General features: G+C 44.6%; 1 protein-coding gene across 1 annotated transcript in view; it reads left to right on the top strand.

The window, feature by feature from the left end:
• Nucleotides 1–4,908, top strand: part of ERCC6L2 (ERCC excision repair 6 like 2) — a 138,260-nt gene extending 133,352 nt beyond the window's left edge. The window contains exon 19 of the mRNA XM_065878831.1: nt 3,831–4,908. Coding sequence (XP_065734903.1) covers nt 3,831–4,794 — 964 coding nt within the window. The 3' untranslated portion in view covers nt 4,795–4,908. The remainder of the gene's footprint in view (nt 1–3,830) is intronic.
• Nucleotides 4,909–25,342: the final 20,434 nt, after the last annotated feature.

Raw genomic sequence — 25,342 nt, 5'->3', positions numbered from 1 at the left:
GATGTTATCAAGAATGATAGCAGGAGATGGGAAAGCAAACAACATTAATCCAGGATCTTGAGTGTTCAGTCACTGTCAGGAAGCAACTAGGAAGTCAGTTAACAAGGTGGGGTGGGGGTGAGAATGGTTAAGCTGGATAGCATAAACCTTAAAGAGGGGAAGGGGTTTTTAAGAAAAAACGATCTGGAAGCAGCAATGGGAAGCATGAACCCTGAGGCTTAAGGATGTGAGGTATAAGATCTTGGCTTGTGAGGGCTGCAGTGGGGAGGCAGTATCAGGAGGAGACAGAGGGCCCCTTGGGCAGAAGACACAGGAGAGTTAGTAGATCATAGCCTGGTTCCAGGGGCACCGAGGAATGGTCTGGAAGGATGGGGGATTGGATTAGATCAGGGATGTAGACACTAGCAGGGGCATGAGAAGCCAGTGGTTATGTGTAACTGAGAAGTAGTGACTGAGGTAAGCAGGGAGAGGAGGCGTGGTCCACTTGGTCCTGATGACTTCTACGGACAATAGGAAAATGGTGGTTGCTCTGCGTGTTCCAGATGCTTCCCTCGGGTTTTGGCAACTCCCAGGCAACCTGTCCCTTAGCTCCTCGGGTGCTGGTGTGGCAGATTGGAGCATGCCTCTCAGGTGCCCACCGTTGCCCACAAAGGTGAACACCCCACACTGCTATAGCAACACAACTCCTCACAAACAGATTTACAACAATGATTTTGGGTAAATTGAGAGTAATTTTCTTTGGGCAATTATTTTTGCTAGGAGACCAACCATATACATTTTACCAGTCTTTAAGCACAAGTGTCTTATCCCCTTTAGCACTGTATATAAAAATAAAAGTATTAACAGTGATTAGTTTTTGCCTCTTTTTTTTTCCTCTACTTATCCTAGGGATAAATGCCTCATGCTAAATAAAAAGGTGAAGGGTGTCTAATATTAGAATGCCAACATCTGAACTAGGGATCGGTGTCCAAACTGCTAGCACCTCTTTCCTGCTAACCATCCTAACTTTATGTGAATCAAGAATTTGTACTATGCTGTAGCCCCATGGATTATCTGAATGAAGTTTCAGTCCTACCTTCACTTCAGAAAGCTTAGACAGAAAGAACATGGTTTTAGCTGTGTTCCATCCCTTCTCCTTCAGTTCCTCGAGAAAAAAGGAGAAAAATTGAATTTTTTCCGTGATACATAAATACTCTTGATGCACTTGCTGAAAGACTGAAAGATGCCTAACTTTGACTTCCTTTGCCCCACCACTGCCCCTTTCTCTAAATGGATTATGAGTGTCTACAAAATTTTCTTCACAAAGTGGTGGCTAGCTTGTATCCCCTGGTTGTACCTTGCAATTCGTTGAGTGTTTAGAAAGACCAAGAATTACAAAAGCAAGTTTAGAAGGCAAAAATAAAATGAATTGTAATCATAGCTCATCCTGTAAAGGGCAACCACACAGCCCAGTTTACTTACATACTACTCAGGTAGAATAAGGTCTGAAGCACCTCTCCTCCCAGAGGTGACAGATTTTCAGGGTCATGGGTGAGGTCAGCACAGCAAAGGTGAAAGTACTTTGGCAACTGCTGAAACACTACCAAGTCTTGGATGAATAAAAGACATCAGCCTGTAACCCTGCCAATAACTTAATCTTCACAGCACAAATATTTATGAGAAAGGCCATGAAAATGATTCAGAGATGATTAATAAACAAAATAATGACACTTCATTACTTCATGTGAAGTTAAAACTGGAACCTTTTAAGAACATACTTGTTGCTTTCCAGCCAAGAACATTGGCCATATCCAGGACAGAAATTTGGAACCTTGTTTTTGTGTTATTAACTATTCTGTTGGCAATGAGAGTGGCTGTTGATCAGGCATAGATAGTACCTGGATTTGGAACACGTAACAGGACCAGTGTGGGGAGGACTAGAAGCCGGGGTACTCATCTGAAGCCACAAAAGAAAGTCATGGATTTGCAGCATGGATTGCCACTAAAATCAAAGGAAACACAAACTTTATATAACCTGGTCTGAGTGGCAAAAATAACAGTGGCTTTAAATAAAGCTCCTGGTTATTACATACATTTAAAACAATCATTTTTTATCCCCAGGATTCTCTGTTGTATACAGGATAAAATTCAAACTTCTGAAATCGGCATACGGATCCCTCATGATTTTCAGCCTTTTTCTTGACTGATTCTCCTGCCCCTGTGTGCACCAAGTCTTCTTGCAACTGGGCCCATGCACGTTCCCTGTCTCCCTAGAAGGCTTCCTGGCTCACCTTTACCTGACTGGCTTGTGGTGACAGCAGAGAAGCCTTCCCTGCCACCTTGCCCACTACCAATCACTGGCTTAGGTACCCCTTCTGTGGATGCCAACAGGGTGCCGTATTTACCTCCATCCTGGGGTTTATCACTCCCTTCTGGTTTGATTTTCAAGTATCTGTCTCCCCCAACTAGACTATAAACTCCTTGAAAACAGGGAACTGGGGTTTGTTCACTGTTGTATAGTTTCTTTTACAGTGCCTAGCAAATAAGAGGGCTCTATAAATATTTGTTGAGTGGATACATGAATGTTGTAAGGAAATATTATATAAAAATAGATATAATGCTACAATCTGGGGACCTTTAGTCATATGCTGCAGCACCATCTATGGCTTTTGTTTAAAAGAACATTTATAAGCATTGGGCTCTCCTGACTCACGGCCTAAACTCAGCATCAGCAAACCAATACCCTCTGAGCCCGTCTTAGTCTGCTCGGGCTGCTGTAACAGAATACCACAGACTGCGGCTTAAAAGACAGAAATTTACTTCTCACAGTACTGGAGCCTGGGAAGTCCAAGATCAGGGTGCCAGCTGATTTGGTTCCTGGCAAGAGCTCTCTCCCTGGCGTGCAGATGGCCACCTTCTCACTGTGTCCTTTCATGGCAGAGGGAGAGCTCTCTGGTGACTTTTTATGACCTCTTTTAACCTTAATTACCTCCTAAAGGCCCCATCTCCAAATACAGTCACACTGGGGTTTAGGGCTTCAACTTATGAATTTGGGGGGAGGATACAGTTCAGTCCATAGAACCCTCACCAAGGGAAAGGAGCAGAGTCTAGTGCCCAGGGGTCCTAAACAACCTTTCCACTTCCATCTTAGCAGGGTTTCGGAAGGCTCATTTCCTCACATATGCATATAACAGCTTTTATTAATATCTTATACTAAGACTGAAACACATTTCTTCAGATAGCATCTGACTATAGTGTAGCTATCTATACTGAAGTCAGATCAATACTGAAAAAGAATCTAGGTTCATCAGTTTAGAACTTTCCTTTAGGCTCATCAAAAAGTTGTGTGAAATTTCTATATTGTATCGATACTTGTGGAAGGAGAAAAGAGGAGATAGATGAAAAAAATTCCTGTCTTAATTTTTCAGCATTTTCTCTTTTCTATTTATTAAGACCCTTCTTTGACAGTTTTATTTCATGGATCTTGAATGCAATATAGATTTCCAAATACAGATTATATAAATTATGATTCTCATGTAAGTCATAAATTGGCTGACTGGAGTAGCAGCATGCTGGGATCACACAATTCCCAGGAAATACCTGATAGTATAAGTCAGAATAACTTAAAAAGCTGGTAATTTCATGAGCTAGAATATTTTTTTCAGTAGTGTAAGGAAAGAGATCACATTCTCCTAAGTGCAAAATGCATGTTCATTATGGAATTAAGCTAATATATGCTAAAGGAATACTATTACATTGCTTTGTTGTTACAAAGCATAACACTGAAGACAAGCTCTTTAAAAATAAAATGTAATAAAAATAACCACTGGTTTTGTTCATTAAATCTTCAGAAAACAATTTGAAGAAATGGCTTCTTATTTTAAGTTGTCTTCTGTAAAGGAATTTGCTAAACATATAACTAATGCCACCTCAGAAGAACGACAGAAAATGCTAAGAGACTTCTACGCTTCTCACTATCCAGAGGTGAAAGAATTTTTTGTGGATTCCCCTTCAGAATTCATTAAATCTGCCCATGAGGAAGGAGAGAGAGTCAGGAATCTGTCTGAAAAAAGAGAGTCTCTTGTAAAAGAAAGGGTGTCAGATTCTGTAACTTCGTCATTTAAAAATTGTACCAAAAAATTTTCTCAAATTTGCAGCCCAAAAATATATAAAGAAAAATCGACTAAGTTTCAAAATCACAGTTTCCATAGAGAAGAGGTGCTTTCTAATGATGTGGAAACTAAGAAATTACCTGTAAGCTCTACCCAAGAGATGAACAGTGGGAAAAACAGCCAAGCATCCAAAGATACTGTAGCATCCTGTTTCCTGAACAGTAAGTCTGGAGCGTATGAGTTGGAAAATACCATGAAAAACCGACAGGATCTCACAGGATTGGGTGCTTCAAGAAATGGACCCTTTTTCAAAGTGGAAAACAAAAAGATAGAAAATCCAGTGTTAGAAAACACTTCTGTGGTAAGCTTACTTGGTGACACCTCTATTCTTGATGACCTCTTTAAAAGTCACGGGAACAGTCCCACACGACTGCCAAAGAACGTTCTTTCAGGGCCCGTGGAGAAAGCAAAACAGAGACCAAAAGATTTCTGGGACATCTTGAATGAACAGAATGACGAGAGTCTTAGTAAACTCACCGACTTGGCAGTAATAGAGACTCTGTGTGAAAAAGTGCCTTCTGCTGCATCCTCCAAAAGGAAAGAGGATCTTGAAGCTCCTCTTTGGAAATCAAATGAGAAATTTTTGTGGAAAAAATTTAACTCCAGTGATACAGATGAAAGCACAACTAATACCCAAGAGTAATACATAAACACACAAATAAATTACCACAACCAGTGAACTTCTGCCATCAATGTTTACAATACCGTATTCCATACTAATTATGTTACACAGTTGTCAACATATATTTTTAATAAACTCTTGCTCTAGGGCTTTCTTTTTAAGTCTAAAATGTTATCATGTGTTGGTTTTCCTTGATAGCTGATTTGATCTTTTAAAAAAATATGATTGTATTATAGTATAAACCTCTTGTATGAAATGGAAAATATTCTGGATTTGTTATCAGGAGACCTGGGGTATCTCTCTTAGTGTATAATTATGTGGCCTTAGATAAGTCATTTTGGCTGGTGTGCAGCCATTTCCTAATATGAAAGATGAAGGGCTTGAACTTGATCCACATGAGCGTCCTTCCAGTTTAAAAAAGGTTTGTTTCACTCTCCTAGATTCCATTAAGTCATAGCCCAAATTATACTCAGCCCCCAAATCAAATGTATACTAATGAGTTTCTTTCTTACCACCATTTGGAAAATTATTAACTGTTTTATTTTCCCTCAGTATCATGTACTACTATTAAGAAATTATTTATACAAAAGTAATAACTAGTACTGAATACATGATGTATATTAAAATAGTAAGCTTATAAACTGCTCAAAATCAAAGGGGTAAGTTGTATAACTTTATGATATATGATGCTGAAGTAATACAATTATTATCATTAGCCACAGAACACCAATGTGTCAACTTTTTGTACAACTATATAAAGCTTTGTATAGTACTTTTGCACTTTTTAAAGTATGAATCAATGAGAAAACATTTGATTTTATTTAAAACTCTTATATTTTGTTGAACTTAACTTATATAGTTTATAACCAATGGAATGTGCTTGTTGTTGAATTCACTTATTTGGAAACATTCACTCAGCCCCTATGGGTGCTGTGCTAGGAGCTCGAGATGTACAGGTGAGGCACTGCTACCAGTAAAACAAAGGAAACCATATGTATAAAGAGTCGGGTCTGTAAAGCCCCCGGCATCATGCCTGGCACATGGTAGCAGGACCTGAGGCTTCTACTGACCCACACGCAGATACACTGTGGCAACTTTCCCTCAGTTGAACCGGCAGGGTATGATGGGAGGAAATGTCCAGAAAATAGCAGTGAACCAGGAAATGGTGGTGCTCAGAGATCACTGTGAATTGTTACTGTATTGAGGGGAGGGGGCCTTTGGAGTACCCAGCCATTGCAGTGTGGAGCCGTTGCTCAGAAATGGGGAAAAAAGAAAGAAAATCTTTTCTTAAGGGACTGAATGGCCAAGTATGTTTTTCTCTAGGGCAGTGTTGAGAGCTGTGAAATATATATTATTTCATGACCCAGTACATGTGTTAATACATATATATGAATGAAATAAAATGTTTATGAAATAATATTTACCCTTAAGTCATGCAACATATTTTGGTATATTCTCTTCTATTGTACTTTTGGCTCTTATGTATGTATGTTTTTTAATGCTTTCATAACCCACTAAGTTGATTTCATGACCCACTAATGACTGGGAACCACAGTTCAAAAAATTCTCTGTTTTAGGTTATATAGACTTAGTTTTTTTTTTTTTTTTTTGGCTGCTCGCAGCTGAATTGTGTCCAGACTTATTAGATGCTACATTTCACCACCAGGATCTTGCTACAAAATGAATGTGCTGTGCAGTGTGTGATAGACTTGACATATAAATGTTGTTGGACTGCTGTGGGGTCAGCTGTACGAGGAGCTCAGAAAGAAAGTAGATGCATCTTCATCAGACAGTAGGGTTCAGTCATTTTAATCAAAGTGTATCTTTCATAAAATAAAGTACCTTTTAATTTTTTTACATACACATGACCTTAGAAACATAAAATGATGTTCATACAAATATTAGCCCTATACTCTTCAAATGTAATTAAATGCTATTTAATTTTAGATTTTTCTCAGTGCTGGTCAAAATGGGAGCAGAAGTACAGATCTGGAGTTTAAAAATTAGTTTCCAACAGATGTCAGTGAAATGTTTGTCATAATTATCATGTAGGAATGGTTTGCCAAGCAGAGTATGAGGTTCAGTATAGAAAGGAGCCAGTCGGAACGTTCCAGAAGGGTAACTGTAAGGGTTGACCTTCCTTGTAGTGGAGCAGTGGGAAGATTTGGTTCAACTATTGATGAATGTGAGAACAGACACTGTCATAAGAATCCTTCCTTCCCCACTCCACTAGTGTCACGCCACCAAGTTCTCCCAACTAACAAGGTGACCACAGGCAAATCCCAGGGCTTCTTTCAGCATCAGTTTCCCCTTTAAATTTGAGATGGACTGGATCATTAGTGTTCATTTTTTTAAGCAAATGAACTCTACCATAATTAGAGGCTCAATTATTTATAACAATTAAAATGGAGGTCTGTTGATTCAAGCAGCACCACTGTGGCTCCATGGAGCATTAGTTTGAAAACGACAGGGATGAGATCATTGCTAAAAAATCTTCCAACTTCAAGATTCCATGAATCTATTTGCCACAATCTGTATTTTTTACTTCTCTTCAAAGCAACAATAGAGTTTCTGGCTGCTGGCACTCAAAACATAATTATCAATATTGGAAACTGAGGCAAGATTCTGTGAGACCGTTGCACTTGAACTCTTCAGAGTTATCTTCAAGCCCTGAAACCACTTCTTTGAGTAAATTAACATTATCTGCAAGCGGTGCGGCTGCCCCTAAGTGTTCAAGGTGAAAGAGCCTTAGTTTGCAGAGATGAGTTGGTGATAAACTTTTCATCCATAGAAAATGAGAAAGCCAAGGACAGTATAGGGTTGTTTTTAAAGTTGAATGTGCAGTTTTAGGATTCTGAAGTTATCCTTCCTTCATGATATAAAATAGTCATCTTTTATGAAATGATAGCATATCATAATTTTTCGCCTATTTCATTGTCCTTACTTGATACAAAAATTGATAACCATATGTCAGTTCCCAAGTTTTGACATTTACTAGTCTATAAAATCGAAAAGAATGGGTTCACTGTCGGCCTCAAAGGTCATTTTTCACATATGAGGCAATAGAGCTCCACGGTCACTATGTCATAAACCCAGTTAACAGTGGGTCTAGAACCCACCAAAGATGTCAGTGAACCTATAAGATCCTATAAGATGCATCTGCCTTCAAAGAGCCCAGAGTGCAGAGCACTTTTTAGGCTTCTCACCTAATTCTCGTTTAATCATCACTGATGTGGTCTTGTTTCCCAGTTCTGTCAGCACCTTCTTTTGCAAAGCATCCTCCACCCAGCGCTTCTGGAGGGCCTTAAAGGGAAGGTTCGCAAGCTGAGGAGCAGGTCTTGGCACTGGTGACACTGCATTTGCCCTGGGTGACAGCCCCACGCACTGCCCTGTCTCCACACCTCCCCTAGTGCTGGCTCCATGTGGTGTTTGTGGCAGGTAGAAAGAACACCGTTGCCTCACAGGATCTTGCAGAGTATTAAGTATGAAAACAGCCACTTGGGTGTTTACTCTCTGCCCCTAGGGGGAGAGACTCAGACTGACCTTCCCTTCAGAAGTCTAAGTCTGTGTGGTCCCCAGCCCTGAAGTGGCAAGTCAGAACTACCTGCAGAGGCTTTTCCACACACGGGTGCCCAGGTCCCTCCCCAGAAGATTCTAGTTCAGAAGGTCTAGAATTCAGCATAGATACCCATTTTTATTTTTAAAGTTTCACAATAATTCTGATATGTTGTTTTGTCTGAGACTTTGTTGCTGGACAGGACTCACCTGACCTCTCCAGTGAGCCCCCCAACCCATGTGAAGCCAGTGGGCATTCAACTGAACTCACACTGGAGCCATCCTGTATTTTTTCTAGGCCCCAAAGTGGTGGTTATGTTTCCATAAAAATACCCACACACAGAATTGTTTCTCTGATTAAACTTTACCAAAAGTACTTTATTTATTTTTACTGTAGTTTAACAATTTTTGTGGTAATATTTATACCCTAAATTTCCAAATTTAAGACCAATCTTATTTCTATGAGCATGATGCCCGTATGTCACTGACATGGATAATGCCCAATGGACATTCTTGGTTTTGTACTGCTTTCTCTCATAGTTAAAAATCAAGAAGACCTCTTTAGGGCTTCCCTGGTGGCGCAGTGGTTGAGAGTCTGCCTGCTGATGCAGGGAACACAGGTTCGTGCCCCGGTCCGGGAGGATCCCACATGCCGCGGAGCGGCTGGGCCCGTGAGCCATGGCCGCTGAGCTTGCGCGTTCGGAGCCTGTGCTCCGCAATGGGAGAGACCACAAGAGTGAGAGGCCCGCGTACCGCAAAAAAAAAAAAAAAAAAAAAGAATGCCTCTTTCTACAGATGTCTTTTAGGGGCCCCTTCCTCTCATTGAAAGAAATAACTGAAACTCAATTTATATTGTTTATATATTTAAGCAAGGGGGAAAGTGTGCATCTTGGATGTATAGGAAATCTTGGAATTTCCTATACATCTCTAAGGAAACTCCAGTGAGTCCTCTTGTCAAATATGAGTTGTTGTCCCCCTCCCCATATCTTTTAACTTTGGGTTTTTCTTTATTTTTTGTAAAGTGAGGCATGCCTCTGGACTGAAAGATGGACTTCAAAAGAAGCCTTATAATAGCTAATTCACATATATTTTCTTCTTTCCTAAAGCCATTATAAAAGTATTGATAAAAACAACAAAATATCTTAATTTTTCAAAACATAAATGTCAACATGTGGTCATGGGAACTTCTGATTTTACATGATCAGAGTCTGCCTGCCCTGCCCATCTGCCAGCGTCCTCACTATGCTTCCAACAGTCAACTCTGTCTCACTGTCTCAGCCAGTACTCACCGCCTTCCTGACCCAGTGACTGCCCTGAGTGGCCTCCCTTCAGCACTGCCTGGCAAAACCCCAGGTTTTTTCCAGGTCAGTCCTTACCCACCCCTCCCTGCCCCCAAGTATCCTGCTCACCAGTTATCAGTGGAGCCCCTAATACCCTGCCCAGCAACCTAATAGCTTCCCCTCCTCAATCAGCTTTCCCCACTTTCCTCAAACACTACATCAAACCTGCATCTCAGACCTCTTAACTCCCCAATTTCCCTATTTAGTAGATACCTCACCCTCCGGCTTCACATATTGGGAAATGCCATCAGCAAAGGAGCTCTGAATGTCATATTTGGGACACTGCAGAGGCCCTATCACCGGGCAAGTCAACCCAAGAGGCAGCAATTCACTGACCTCCCATGAAAAGGGAAAACCATCCAGTTAGTGGGGCCCTTGCAGAGGTGCCATTCACCACCTGAAATGGCCCAGAGCTGCCACATTGCCCTGCAAGGCATAACAGCTCCTATAGTCCTAAGAGACACCCTAGAGCACAGCAGTGTCCTGGGGGATGTTGGGGAGGACGGCCAGGTCTCAGGAAGATTGGAGTGTCCCCTAGGAAGGTATGTGGGTAAGAGAACAAGAGCCACCAAGGAACCCAGGCACAAATGACGGGTGCTCTCTGAGTGAAGCATGATTTGGAGATGGGTTGGTGGCCAGACCTCGTGAAAGAATGGGAAGGCCAGAACATCACTTCCTCCCTTGGCCTTTAAAACCCTAAATGAGCAGGAACGTGGGCCTAGTAGAGAAGTTGGAGCTTTGGACTGCCAAACATAAAAATGCTCTGACGACTAACCTAACCTCCAAAATATGTAAGAGGGGCGGAGGGGAAAAGGGCGGAGGGGGAGACTGAGAGCTCGGGTGTCAATGACTGCAAGTCCTGAGTGTCAGGGGACTGGCAGCACCTCGCAGATTTCCGTCTCTGGGCAAGGCGAGGCTGATTGGCTTTTCCTCCCTCGCCTGTTACTCTGTGGGATGGTGTCGGGCACTTGGAGCCGCGCTGCGGCTTGCGGTGCGGGGTAGGACCGCGGACCCAAGCGCGAGCGCGCACTCTGCTCTACCCCTCGCCCCCGCTTTTCCCCTGACTGCACTCCCTTTCCCAGGAGCGCTGTCGGGGAATCCACCTTACTCCCGGCTCCGCCTTCCCATCCCGCCCGGCAGGCAAATATTAGACAGTGTATGTAGAAATTGCTTCAAGTAAAGCTCATGTGAATTTTCCTCAGCGAGTTTCCAGAAGGCCACCCGCCGCCGCTGAGGATCGTCGCTGGAAACCCCCGCTGCAGTGCCACAAAACGGGAGAAGGGATTCACCGCCCCCAAGCAGGGGAGGCAATCTGTTTCTCCGAATCAGGTTTATCTTCTCCTTTGGGGGGAAAAAAAGAAGGAAAGCTAATTAAATTACGCTCTGGCTGTATTGATGGAAAACATGAAAACAAACTGCAGGGACTTGCGCCTCGAGGTCGCGTGATCTTCCACTAGCCGCAAGCCTCAGGAAAGTCCCCGAGCCCCTCTGTGCGCAGGAAACGATGGGTGGTCGATCTCCACCGCGCCCCGGGGTCTCGTCCACCGCGCCCCGGGGTCTCGTCCACCGCGAAAAGTGAGGCAAGGAAGGCGGAGGGTCGGCCCTTTGTGGGGTCCTGCTTACCCTCGAGCTTCGGGTGCAGGGAGCGCTTGATAATCCCCAGCCCTGGTCTGGGGGACCAGGCGGGAGCTTGCGACCCCGCCGGGGACAGAGAGGGGCGAGGGATGTGGGCTGGCGGCGGCGTGAATTCCCCCAGCGCGCACACGCCACAGCTGCGCGCAGCCTGCGATCGCCCAGCACGCAGACACCGCTCGGGCCGGCGGGGTCAGCACTCTGCGGGCTGTGAAAGGCGAGACCCTCTGCCGGCCGCGCCGGGGCTGGGGGATCCAGCCGAGAGGGGCCCCTCCCCGGCGCCCGCACCCGTCCCGCCCTGGCCGCGGAGGGCGCGCGGCCACCGGGTGTGAAGGGCGACGGTTTCTGCGGTCTGGCTGGAGGCCGGCTGAAAAATCAGCCTCAGCTTGATCCCCAGCGCGTCTAACTGAGGTCAAGCGAAGCAGGAGGGCGGAGACGCCAGGGGGGGTGGGCGGAATAGGAGCTCTGACTGAGGACGGTGAGGTGCGGAGGGAGGGAGGAAGGAAGCCAGCGGCTAGATGGAACTCCTCCTAGCGGGTCCCAAGCTCGGTACCTGCGAGTGCTCCTGGGCAGCTCGTCCGGCACACCCGACAGCTGCGAAGGCGAAGGTCGGGGAGGAAATCGGGCCTAGCAGCTACTTGCACAGCACCTAGACCAGAGCCAGCTGCTTCAGGAAGCAGGCCCCCAACGTGCAAAAATACTCCACCTCCTGCCCTAACTCCATCCCTGCACTCCCTGCCTCCTCTGGGCCCGCTGCTTGTCCCAAACCGCACGTGTCGCACCCCCCCCCACCCCCGCCCCAAGATCGTCCCTGCACCTGCCCTCCCTACGTTCCATCTTCCTCCCACCATCCAAGCCTGGTGCTTGGCCAAGGGCCTTTTCCCTGCCTGTTATCAAGTCCCAGAGATTATTTCTCCAAAATAACGACTCAAACTGCCAAGGACCCGAGGTCCCGCCCCTCCACCTCCCATCTGGATGCCTGCAGACTTCTCCCTGGATTCCTAGTCTCGCTCCTCCTCCCTCCCTAATCCATTTTTCACACTGCTTCCAAGAGCCTGTTGAAGCACAAGGGGACCCCAGTGGTGGTAAACCGCATATTTCCTCTGTTCAGCAGGCTAAGGGTGCTTGGGCTGGGGAATAAATGTTCTGAGGACTTTGGCTCACATTTATTGAGCGCTTACTATGTCATTTGTTAAACACTTCAAGTGGATATTGTCATTTGACTGTCCAACAACCCTTCCGGATAGGTATTATTAAGTATTGTTATCTATTATTATGAAGGAAGAAACTGAGGCACAGAGGATCACACAGCTTATGAGCAGCAGAGGCAATTTGGAGTCAGGCAGTCCTCACCCACTCCCCATGCGGCCCCCAGTCAGTTTCTCCACCACTGCAGAAAGCCCTGACCTTCCTATCAGGGACGGAATGACCCACAGCACCTGCTCCCTTTCCAGGACCCACATTGGTACCACGAGAGTCCCTAGCCCCCATTTCCTGTCTAGGACTTAGGGGTGATTCCTCCCCACTGGCCTTTCTATGACCTAGGTAAGATGGGCAGACACCCGAGATGGTAAACAGGAACCATCTGATTACCATTTGCTCCAGTGAATCCCTGCTTTTTATTTCTGTGAACTGAACAATTATGTAATACTTGAACTATTATGTAATACACTACTAAATAACCAGGAGATTACTGAAGAAATCAAAGAGGAAGTCAAAAAATACCTAGAAACAAATGACAATGAAAACACGACGACCCAAAACCTGTGGAATGCAGCAAAAGCAGTTCTAAGAGGGAAGTTTATAGCAATACAATCCTACCTCAAAAAACAAGAAAAATCTCAAATAAACAACCTAACCTTACACCTAAAGCAATTACAGAAAGAAGAACAAAAAAACCCAAAGTTAGCAGAAGGAAAGAAATCATAAAGATCAGATCAGGAATAAATGAAAAAGAAATGAAGGAAACAATAACAAAGATCAATAAAACTAAAAGCTGGTTCTTTGAGAAGATTAAAAAAATGGTAAACCATTAGCCACACTCATCAAGAAAAAGAGGTAGAAGACTCAAATCAATACAATTAGAATTGAAAAAGGAGGGGCTTCGCTGGTGGTGCAGTGGTTGAGAATCTGCCTGCCAATGCAGGGGACACGGGTTCGAGCCCTGGTTTGGGAAGATCCCACATGCCGTGGAGCAACTAAGCCCGTGAGCCACAACTACTGAGGCTGCGCGTCTGGAGCCCGTGCTCCACAACAAGAGAGCCCATGACAGTGAGAGGCCTGCGCAATGCAATGAAGAGTGGCCCCCGCTTGCCACAACTAGAGAAAGCCCTCGCACAGAAACAAAGACCCAACACAGCAAAAAATAAATAAGTAAATAAATTTATAAAAAAAAAAAGCAAAGAAATGAAAAAGGAGAAGTAACAACTGACACTGCAGAAATACAAAGGATCGTGAAAGATTACTACAAGCAACTATATGCCAATAAAATGGACAACCTGGAAGAAATGAACAAATTCTTAGAAAAGCACAAACTACCGAGACTGAACCAGGAAGAAATAGAAAATATAAACAGACCAATCACAAGCACTGAAATAGAGACTGTGATTAAAAATCTTCCAACAAACAAAAGCCCAGGAACAGATGGCTTCACAGGCGAATTCTATCAAACATTTAGAGAAGAGCTAACACCTATCCTTCTCAAAATCTTCCAAAATATAGCAGAGGGAGAAACACTCCCAAACTCATTCTACAAGGCCACCATCACCATGATACCAAACCCAGACGAAGATGTTGCAAGGAAAGAAAGCTACAGGCCAATATCACCGATGAGCATAGATGCAAAAGTCCTCATCAAAATACTAGCAAAAGAATCCAACAGCACATTAAAAAGATCATACACCATGATCAAGTGGGGTTTATCCCACGAATGCAAGGATTCTCCAATATACGCAAATCAATCAATGTGATACACCATATTAACAAATTGAAGGAGAAAAACCATATGATCATCTCAATAGAGGCAGAAAAAGCTTTTGACAATATTCAACACCCATTTATGATAAAAACTCTCCAGAAAGTAGGCATAGAGGGAACTTACCTCAACATAATAAAGGCCATAAATGACAAACCCACAACCAACATCATTCTCAATGGTGAAAAATGAAACCATTTCCTCTAAGATCAGGAAGAAGAAAAGGTTGTCCACTCTCACCACTATAATTCAACATAGTTATGGAAGTTTTAGCCACAGCAATCAGAGAAGAAAAGGAAATGAAAGGAATCCAAATCGGAAGAGAAAAAGTAAAGCTGTCACTGATTGAAGATGACATGATACTATACATAGAGAATCCTAAAGATGCTACCAAAAAACTACTAGAGCTAATCAATGAATTTGGTGAAGTTGCAGGATACAAAATTAATGCACTCTTCAATTCCTATACACTAATGCTGAAAAATCTGAAAGAGATATTAAGGAAGTACTCCCATTTACCACTGCAACAAAAAGAATAAAATACCTAGGAATAAACCTACGTAAGGAGACAAAAGACCTGTATGCAGAATACTATAAGACACTAATGAAAGAAATCAAAGTTGACACAAACAAATGGAGAGATATACCATGTTCTTGGATTGGAAGAATCAACATTGTGAAAATGACTATACTTCTCAAAGCAATCTACAGATTCAATGCAATTCCTATCAAACTACCACTGATATTTTTCACAGAACTAGAACAAAAACTTTCATAATTTGTACAGAAACACAAAAGACCCCAAATAGCCAAAGCAATCTTGAGAACGAAAAACAGAGCTGGAGAAATCAGGCTCCCAGACTTCAGACTATACTACAAAGCTACAGTAATCAAGACACTATTGTACTGGCACAAAAACAGAAATACAGATCACTGGAACAGGATAGAAAGCCCAGAGATAAACCCATGCACATATGGTATGTTTGATAAAGGAGGCAAGAATATACAATGGAGAAAACACAGCTTCTTCAATAAGTGGTGCTGGGAAAACTGGACAGCTACATGTAAAAGAATGAAATTAGAACACTCCCTAACACCATACACGAAAATAAACTCAAAATGGATTTGAGACCTAAATGTAAGGCCAGACACCATAAAACTCTTAGAGGAAAACATAGACAGAACACTCTATGACATAAATCACAGCAAGATCCTTTTTGACCCACCTCCTAGAGAAATGGAAATAAAAACAAAAATAAACAAATGGGACCTAATGAAACTTAAAAGCTTTTGCACAGCAAAGGAAACCTTAAACAAGACAAAAAGATAACCCTCAGAATTGGGAAAAATATTTGCCAATGAAGCAACTGACAAAGAATTAATCTCTAAAATTTACAAGCAGCTCATGCAGCTCAATAACAAAACAACAAAAAACCCAATCCAATAATGGGCAGAAGACCTAAATAGACATTTCTCCAAAGAAGGTATACAGATTGCCAACAAACACATGAAAGAATGCTCAACATCACTAATCATTAGAGAAATGCAAATCAAAACTACACCTCACACCAGTCAGATTGGCCATCGTCAAAAAATCTGCAAACAATAAATGCTGGAGAGGGTGTGGAGGAAAGGGAAGCCTCTTGCACTGTTGGTGGGAATGTAAATTGATACAGCCACTATGGAGAACAGTATGGAGGTTCCTTAAAAATCTAAAAATAGAACTACCATACAACCCAGCAATCCCACTACTGGGCATATACCCTGAGAAAACCATAGTACAAAAAGAGTCATGTACCACAATGTTCATTGCAGTTCTATTTACAATAGTCAGGATATGGAATCAATCTAAGTGTCCGTCAACAGATGAATGGATAAAGAAGATGTGGCACATATATACAATGGAATATTACTCAGCCATAAAAAGAAATGAAATGGAGTTATTTGTAGTGAGGTGGGTGGACCTAGAGTCTGTTATACAGAGTGAAGTCAGAAAGAGAAAGACAAATACCGTATGCTAACACATATATATGGAATCTAAGGGGAAAAAAAGTGTCATGAAGAACCTAGGGGTAAGACGGGAATAAAGACACAGACCTACTAGAGAATGGACTTGAGGATATTGGGAGGTGGAAGGGGAAGCTGGGATGTGAGAGAGTGGCATGGACATATATACACTACCAAATGTAAAATAGATAGCTAGTGGGAAGCAGCCGCATAGCACAGGGAGATCAGCTTGGTGATTTGTGACCACCTAGAAGAGTGGGATTGGGAGGGTGGAAGGGAGATGCAAGAGGGAGGCGATATGGGGATATATGTATATGTATAGCTGATTCACATGTTTATAAAGCAGAAACTAACACACCATTGTAAAGCAATTATACTCCAATAAAGATGTCAAAAAAATATTTTTTTAAATTAAAAACAAGGAAGGGAGCATGGTCTGCTTCTGGCTCCAGCTCTGCAGTCTCCCTCTAGTGCCCCCTATTGGCAGAGCCAACGGTGCCACTGACAGAGAGGAGGGTCAGAGTCCTATGATGGTCCCACAGGACAGAGCAGAGCAGAGTTGGGTGGATTGGGAACTTAATAACTGGCACAAGGGAAAAGGGCAAAGAGAAGGGAGACTGGGAGCAGGAATCACGAGCAGGGGAAGAGACGTAGCAATGGGAGAAGGTGGGAGAGTTCTCTCCAGTCACCTCTTCTGGGGCATCGAATGGAGAGAATATAGAATACCCTTGAAACAAACAGTGTCAGATGGGCTGACTTTGCCCCAAGCCCATCTCCTCCCACTTCACACGCCAGACTTAGTAACACATACCACACACATATATATACTATACAGACCATGCACCACACACACACACCACACACACAGCACGTACACACACCACATAAACACACCACACACAGCACGCACACACACCACACACACCACACACACACACACCACACACACGCCACACACGCCACACACACACACCACACATACACCATGCTTTTGCTCATGAGATTCCTCAGCCTAGGTCCAGTTCCCCAGAAGTGGGTCTGGGACAAGGTTTGGTCTGCATGTGATATATTAAAGAAGTGCCACCAGGGGAGGGGGAAGAGGGAGGAAGGCAAGCAAGGATGCGATTTCAGGCTGCATCCAGTGGATGTAGCTTCAATCTGAATTTGCTGGGGACTCTGGAGGCTAAATTATACTCACAGGCATTGTAACCTGAGGCCAGAGAGCCTGGATTTCGTACTCCTGCACTTAGGAGTCAGAGTCAGCAGTGTCTGACCTTCCTCTGCCCTTGTGGCTCTTAACCAATGGCTGACCCTGCAGTTCCATTCCAGGTCAAGATGAGTGGTATTCAGAGCTGCCACTCTTAGATGGCCTTCCTCCCTCCCTCCCTCCCTCCCTCTCTCCCTCCCTCCCTTCCTTCCTTCCTCCCTCCCTCCCTCCCTCCCTCCCTCCCTTCCTTCCTTCCTTCCTTCCTTCCTTCCTTCGTTATTTCTTTCCTTTCTTTCCTAACACTTGTGGGGCCTGGGTAGCATTGCATGTGGAGGCTCCAGCCTACAGCCTACCCTCCTTCTCTCCCTGCCCATGGCTCCATTAGTCACTGAGAGGGGCCTCACATGCAGTGGTGTGGACATCCCAGTTCTGTGCATATAACTTCTAGTTCCACCGAATACATACCCCTTGGCCACCCCTCAGGCCCAGGAGTCCATATATCAAGTGTACGCTCCAGGAAAGAGACCTGCCTGAGCCTTGGAAACAGTGGAGTGTTTTTTGTTTGTTTTGTTTGTTTGTTTTTTCGGTACGCCGGCCTCTCACTGCTGTAGCCCCTCCCGTTGCGGAGCACAGGCTCCGGACACACAGGCTCAGTGGCCACAGCTCACGGGCCCAGCCGCTCTGTGGCATGTGGGATCTTCCTGGACCGAGGCACAAACTCATGTCCCCTGCATCGGCAGGTGGACTCCCAACCACCGCGCCAACCAGGGAAGCCCCAGTGGAGTATTTTTATCATTTCTGTTTTTATCTCTCCTTGGGTAAAAGCTGAACACGCTACTTCCCTTATTTTGTTTCCCTAAACATTTTAGCCTGCATACTAAACAGACCAAATCTGTGGGTAATCAATATTTTCATCCTCCTCCTTAAATCCATGGACCTTAGAAAATTTTAACTCTGAGTCTCCCTTCCCAAATAGTGTGCTCTTTTTATTATGTTTTATCTCTTTAAAAACCCCACAGAACGTTATTATTGTTTGGGTTTGATACAGGTAATTCTGTTTACATTTATGCCCATATTTTTATTTTCCTTGTTCATCAATCCTTATTGCTTCTTTGACCGTCCATCCCTTTTTCCCTCTATCTGAAGTGCATCCCAGAATTTCCTTTTGTTAGCTTCTGTCGGGGGAAAAAAAAAAAAAAAACCCTAAGTTTATCTTTTTCTGAAAAGTGCTGATTTCAGCACCTTATTGATTCTTTCATATCCTAAAGGGCTTTTGAACAGTTTTTGTATCATCTGATAAGGGTGGTAAAGAAAGTGAGGAATTGAAGACTTTCCAATAAATGGAAAAGAGGAGACAATGTTAATCAACTTGCTTTTCTTTGGGTGGTCCTTTATGCAAAGACATCAAGAAAAAAAATACAGCTTTGAGAAAGATGTACCTACAAAAGAGAAAATGATTCATCCTTATTACTTTGATTTTCTTTTATATGGTTCTCACCTCTTCTGAGGACTACAGGATACTTACAAAAAGTTTCTGTCCTCGAATGGCCTAAAGCATTTGGGCCATCCAAGCCTCCTAAAATTGTTTATACACTCTGGTTCCATTTTATCAATTTCTACTCAATATTAATTCACCCTAGTCTGGCTTCCAGACTCATAATTCTATCTAAACATCTCTCACTGAAGTCACCAATGGCCACTGTGTCAATTCAGGTGCTTCTAGAAGCAGACTCTGAGATAGAGTTAGAGGTGCTTCACTGGGGCTAACACCTGTAGGGTTAGAGGTGCTTCATTGGGGCTAACACCTGTGAAAGATAAAGGAGGCAGGGGAAGGAGCAGGCAGGGAGAGCCCCCTACCACACTTTGATGTGGATCTGACACCTGTAAAGAAGAGAGGGCAGGAAGGGGAGAGGGTAAGAAGGACACTGGGCTTCGGGGAGTCAGAGCCCTAGCACTACCACTCTGGTCAGCCACTGGTTGAGGGCTGCCCTGGAGGAACAGGCCTTGTTCAAATGCTGAGGCAGATCCTGAGGGCACCACAGCTAGAGGCTGTCAGAAACTGCACTCCTTGGGCCAGGTCCTCCCTGGCAGGGGGATCTGAGTGGTGTACTGACATGTGACCATGGCCACTGTGGCAATAAACCCAGGGTCGTCCTCCAGCCTTGATCTCACCTGACTTCTCTGAACATCAAGACTTTTGACCCGTCCCTTCTTCTGAGACTCTACCTTGCCTTGGCTTCTGTATCTCAGTATTTTCCTGGTTTACCTGAGATGTCACTAGATGTTCTTTCTGAGGATTCTTGGCAGGTTCATCTTCATCCACGTGACCTTTCTACATGGGTATCGTCCAAGCCTTACTCTTAGGTCTTCTGCTCCACATTCTCCCAGGTGATCTCACCCACACCCATGACTTAAATTACAATCCTGCTCTAGAACCCAGTCTCAAATTGGCAACTCTAAGAGAGTCAGAGGACGGCTTGATTCAGTTTTGCACATGACCCTGAGTCCTCTTCTGTCCCTCCAACCCTCAGTTTCCTCAGAGCACATTGCATCAATAATCAATTCTCTAATCTGGACTAATAACTCCCACCTCAGATTTGACTGGGGTAATGTACTTGAAGATACTCTGTAAACTGTAAAACTCACACAAAATAATGTTGTTATTATAACACTTTTCAAAGTTCTCTATTTTCTAGAGAACTTTATGTAACTTTACCCAAATCCCTCTTTGCATTAAAAATTCAGCCCAAATTGTATTTTCTACTACCCCATTCATTCACACTCTGCTCTGCATAAACATATCCCAAAGCTCTCTTACTTGGAACACTAGTGTCCCTTAAGATAGAAGTTGATGCGCCATGAAAAAAGTCAAGTTTGAGAACTATTGCTCTCCTGGAAAGTTAAAATATACTCTCTTATATTAAAGGTCCCGAGAAGCATAACCTTTTTAACCACTTTTTTCAGCTGCCTTAGCCACAGGGCCTTTTTTTTTTTTTTCCATGCGACGCTATAAAATTCCTGTAGACCACTAGTGTTCACACGGCAGGTAGAAAACTTTGCTCTATGCAGGTGGGGCAACTAACAATTCCACCTAAAGAGGTCATCCACAAGTTCTCCCTACCAAAATCCCCCCCTAGTAGGGGGAGACCTGACTCACATCCTTTTCAAAGCCTGGCTTTTCCCTCTCTTCCTTCTATTCTGTGAGCTCCTTAGAATGGTTCCAATAAACCCACCTTTTTGAACCAAGTTGTCCAGTGTAAGTTCTGTTGGTCAAAACTGAAATGCTGCCTGACACACCAGTGGGCAAAAAGTCAGTGGAGGGGCCAGAGTCCCAAACTGGAAGTTTCCCGAACACCCCTTGCATTTGAATGGATAAATAAATTGTGGTGTATCCCTACAATGGGACACCGTACAGCAATGAGAATGGACCGTCTTCCACATGGGCAATAATATTCATGAATTTCACAAATATAATTAGACAAAAAAGTGAGGCATAATATGAATCCTTTTTTATGAAGGTAAAAAGCAGGCAAGGACTTCCCTGGTGGCGCAGTGGTTGAGAGTCCGCCTGCCGATGCAGGGAACACGGGTTCGCGCCCCGGTCCGGGAAGATCCCACATGCCGCGGAGCGGCTGGGCCCGTGAGCCATGGCCGCTGAGCCTGCGTGTCCGGAGCCTGTGCTCTGCAACGGGAGAGGCCACAACAGTGAGAGGCCCGTGTACCGCAAAGAAAAAAAAAAAAAAACAGGCAAAACTAACTAATGCTATTAGACGTCAGGATGGTGGTTGCCATTGGAAATGAACAGGGTACAAGAGGGCTGGTTTCCTGGGTGTGCTCACTTTGTGAACATTCACGAGCTGTACCTTATGATGGATGCATTCCTCTGTATGTATGTTATACTCCAGTAAAAAATTTTGGAGGGGTGCTGTTAGAAAAGATCGTTCCCCACTGACAATTCCATTGGCAAAACCACCCAGAGGGAACATGTTGATTTCAGGACCAATATAAATGATAGCTCCAATATGATAGCTCCAGTTGTCTTAGCTCACTCTGTGTTTGGTTATCACATTTGTCTAAACATCTGTACCCATAACTTTTACATTTTTATGCATGTCAAAGGGTCATTCTGTATTAATCTTGTTTTATGTTGTCTATATTTTATGATACTTTGACATCTCAGGGCTTTGGGGACCCAGTGAGGGACTGCCCCTCCCAGGATTAGCTAATTCCTCCAGGCAGCAAACAACTTGCCTACATTATCTTTCAGATGCAAACTAACCCATCCAGAGCCCACACTCCAAACCACCTCCTCTATCTGGATTTTACACTCCTCGAGGCCAGATCCTCTGCCCTAATCACAAAATACTAGACAGGGAGGGACCACCCCTATAGCCCAGAGCTACAGAAATTATTCAAACTATTCAATCTTGAGACTGCTCAGCTGTTCACCCTACCTCATCCATCCCTTCCCACAAAAGTCACAATGAAGGCTTGTGCCCATGCTTTACCCTCTCTTTCTGCCTCCTGATGGACCCTGGTGCTCCCCCACATGGCCCTGCTATGCCTCCAGTTTCTAGGGATCTGTGAGTATAGACTTCTTCTTTAATGGCAGTCATTTCCACATGTCTTACCGACCTGATAAAAAACAAATCCTGTGTACATCTCAAAGCACATTCATTCATTCCACAATTTTTTTTTAAGCACCTGCTATATTTCAGGCATAGTTTTAGATGCCAAGGATAGAGCAGTGACCATACAAACAAGGTTTCTGCTCTCATGGAGCTCATGTCTAATGGGACAGAGATAATCAACAAGCAAAGAAATAAATATTTCCAGATAGAGTTAAGGTGGTATGAATGAAATAGGCCAGGATGGGTCATTTTATGTTGTTTGATTTTTGTTTGTTTGTTTTTTAGGAAGACTGGTCAGAGAAGTTCTCCCCTTAAGGAGCTGACACTTGACCCAGAGTCTGAATAGACGATTGTATACCAAGGGCACCCAGAGATCTGTGATGGGAGCCTGGAGTCATCGAAAATAACCAGAATGACGTATTGTTGCCAATACTCATCCAGAACAAATTTTCTCAACAAGCAAAGGAGGGCTTGAATCCAACAAAAAATAATGTACCTGCATCAGCAACGTCCACAGCCTGCTCCAATCAAGTTGCCTTCCAAATGCTATAAAGCTGAGGTGCCCAAGCACCAGGACCCAGGGGATGGTTGGGCTAGCTGCCCAAACCCTCAGGGCAGCAACCAGCTTGCGTATGTGTTTACATAACTGTTTGCAAATAGAAAGGAATTGTGTAGAGCCCTGAGCCCTCTTTGCTCTCCATCCCTGGGCACCCACTGCCTGGTTCAGCTCCGCACTGACAAGAGCCTTCCCTGGCCACTGCAGACCTGACTGCCCTCCCACCTGCCCCCTGCCCCAGGCCCACCCCAGGAAGGGCAGGCTGGCCATCCACCATCCACATTAAGAGCAAGCAACATTTCCACCAGTTATTTTTTAAAATCCAACTGACTTTGGACAACATTTGAATCAAATAAGGGTAGAACAATGAAATCTCAGGGCCCTCGACTCATCAGTGGCACAATACGGGTCATTGACATGATACAGGTCTGTCCAGGGGCCTGCAGCTAAGGGATGCGTATGCCTGGGGACAGAGAGGGGCTGGCGGCTTCCACATTCCCCTTCCTCAAAGCTCCCGGGCTGGGCCTCGGTATCTCGCACTGGGGACCTTCCACACATGCCCTGGGCCCCAAGGCCAGCGCTACACATACCTCCCTTCACCAAGGAAGAGCCAGGGACCCCAGATCTGAGCATGCCTCCCACTGGAGCCTCCAGGAAAGAGCAGGTCCATTTCACTTGGGGCAACGGGAGCTGGGCCGAGCGAGGCCGGCTGAGTGGAACCTGCACGTAGCATCTCACTCAGGCTCTTTTTCCACAGCCTCTCTCTCCTCAGAGGGTTTGTGCCAGTGACAGCTCCTCAGAGAACATTTCCTAGGAGCCCCGGCGGTAATTGGGCTCTGTTGCTGAAACTGGCTTGTTTATCTTTGCCTCAGATTCCAAGTTTGTCTCTCACCATATATCTCCCTGGCGGGTTTGTTTGGGTACTCATACAAACACAGCCCTTCAGCTTTGATAGCCATCCTTCCGGAGCCTTTTTTTTTTGGCGGTACGTGGGCCTCTCACTGTTGTGGCCTCTCCCGTTGCGGAGCACAGGCTCCGGACGCTCAGGCTCAGCGGCCATGGCTCACGGGCCCAGCCACTCCGCGGCATGTGGGATCTTCCCGGACCGGGGCGCGAACCCGTGTCCCCTGCGTCGGCAGGTGGACTCTCAACCACTGCACCACCAGGGAAGCCCCGGAGCCTTTTTATATGTCAGTAATGTCATGCTTCAGAGCTATGAAAACTCGAAAGGACCCCATTATACCTTGCAGCAATTTAAAACCAGCAGAAATCTCATGGAGAGCCAGAGAGAGCTTCTCTGTGGCCAAGATACAGTGCTGACCACCTCTAAAATGTCATTGTCCTCCACAAACTCCATCAGGTACTTGATGGCCTGTGAAAAGGGCAATTCCCTTGTATGTAGGTCAAAGTCTCAAGGCTCCCAGCTGTCTTACAAATCAAGCAAGAATCTTTCTACTTGTCAAGCATTCTGTATTTCCCTATTTAATCAGAAGGCCTGCAGAGGCACGGCCCCCACTTCCTGTCTAATCAAAGAACCAGGCCTCAAGGGTCACAAGTTGGCTATTTAGCAACCTTTATGCATAAGTGCCTTTTTAGATAAAGCTTCCATGGAAAGTGCCTAAATCCTGTAAAAGTAATTTATTTGCTTACCCACAAAATTATAATATTCATTTTGTTTGTGTAAACCTGCCAGTCCCTAGTCATTACTATGAACCACAAAAAAACATTTCAAGTAGGATTTCATCCCAGACATAGTTTCCAGTTTGAATCTGACATATTATACCTGAGAGGATTACAGGAAACCATAGATAATTCCTAATTTCTACTTTGGGTCTTCATATAATAATTTTTCTTTTTCTCTTTTTTTTTTTTTTTTTTTTTTTTGCTATTTGAAGAATCATCCCACACAGGAAGAGGCTGGGAACTAGGTATCCGGGAAGGAATGCTGGCCTTGGGAGGACACTGCCCCTTCTTGTAGCCATCACAAAATAAAAGAGATGCCCCTTTCTGTCTGCAGTTATCATTTGGACAGATTACAAAAATGTATTTGTGGGTTTGGGCACATGGTTTGAATCTAGGCGCCCCCAAGCAGGGTGCGGGCCAGCACTGGCAGGAAGCCCCAACCCCCATGCAGGATGGAGCAGGGAGGTCAAGGCCACTGCAGAACCTCGCGGGGCGGTGGAGGGGGATGGAGCCATGGAAGGGCCAGCTGTCCGCACAGCCCAGCTGCTGGGTTGTGGCAGCCAGCTCTGCCCAGGCCGCTCCCCACTTGCTGGGAAGCACATCAGAAACCTGTCCTGAAGCCTCTCTCTCTTCTCCCAAGTTGAAAGGAAAGACAGCAACCTTCAGGGGCCTGACAGGCCCAGGGGACTCTGCACTGCCTGCCCTCTCCATGCGGCGCAGGGTGGGGACAGGGCGGGGCCCGGCTGGGAGTCCCCAGAGGTTCACACCCTCAGGGCCCTGTTGTCTGACACCATCCACCTGCCTGGAGCCCGCTGGCTTTGAAGAACCCCTGATTTGCTAAAGAATCTGGAGGAGGAAACGGTGAGAGACACAAAAACACATGGCAAGTGGCAGAGGACATTCCAGGCATCATTTGGGGAATGTCAAGTAGTGGCTTGCCTAAAGCTTCCCTCCTATAGCACATCAAAGTGCCTGACCTCTTAC

Source organism: Phocoena phocoena, chromosome 6 (genome assembly GCF_963924675.1).
Source record: "Phocoena phocoena chromosome 6, mPhoPho1.1, whole genome shotgun sequence".
NCBI lineage: Eukaryota > Metazoa > Chordata > Mammalia > Artiodactyla > Phocoenidae > Phocoena > Phocoena phocoena.
The sequence above is the reverse complement of the archived record's forward strand: the minus strand, read 5'-3'. Positions and strand labels throughout refer to the sequence as shown.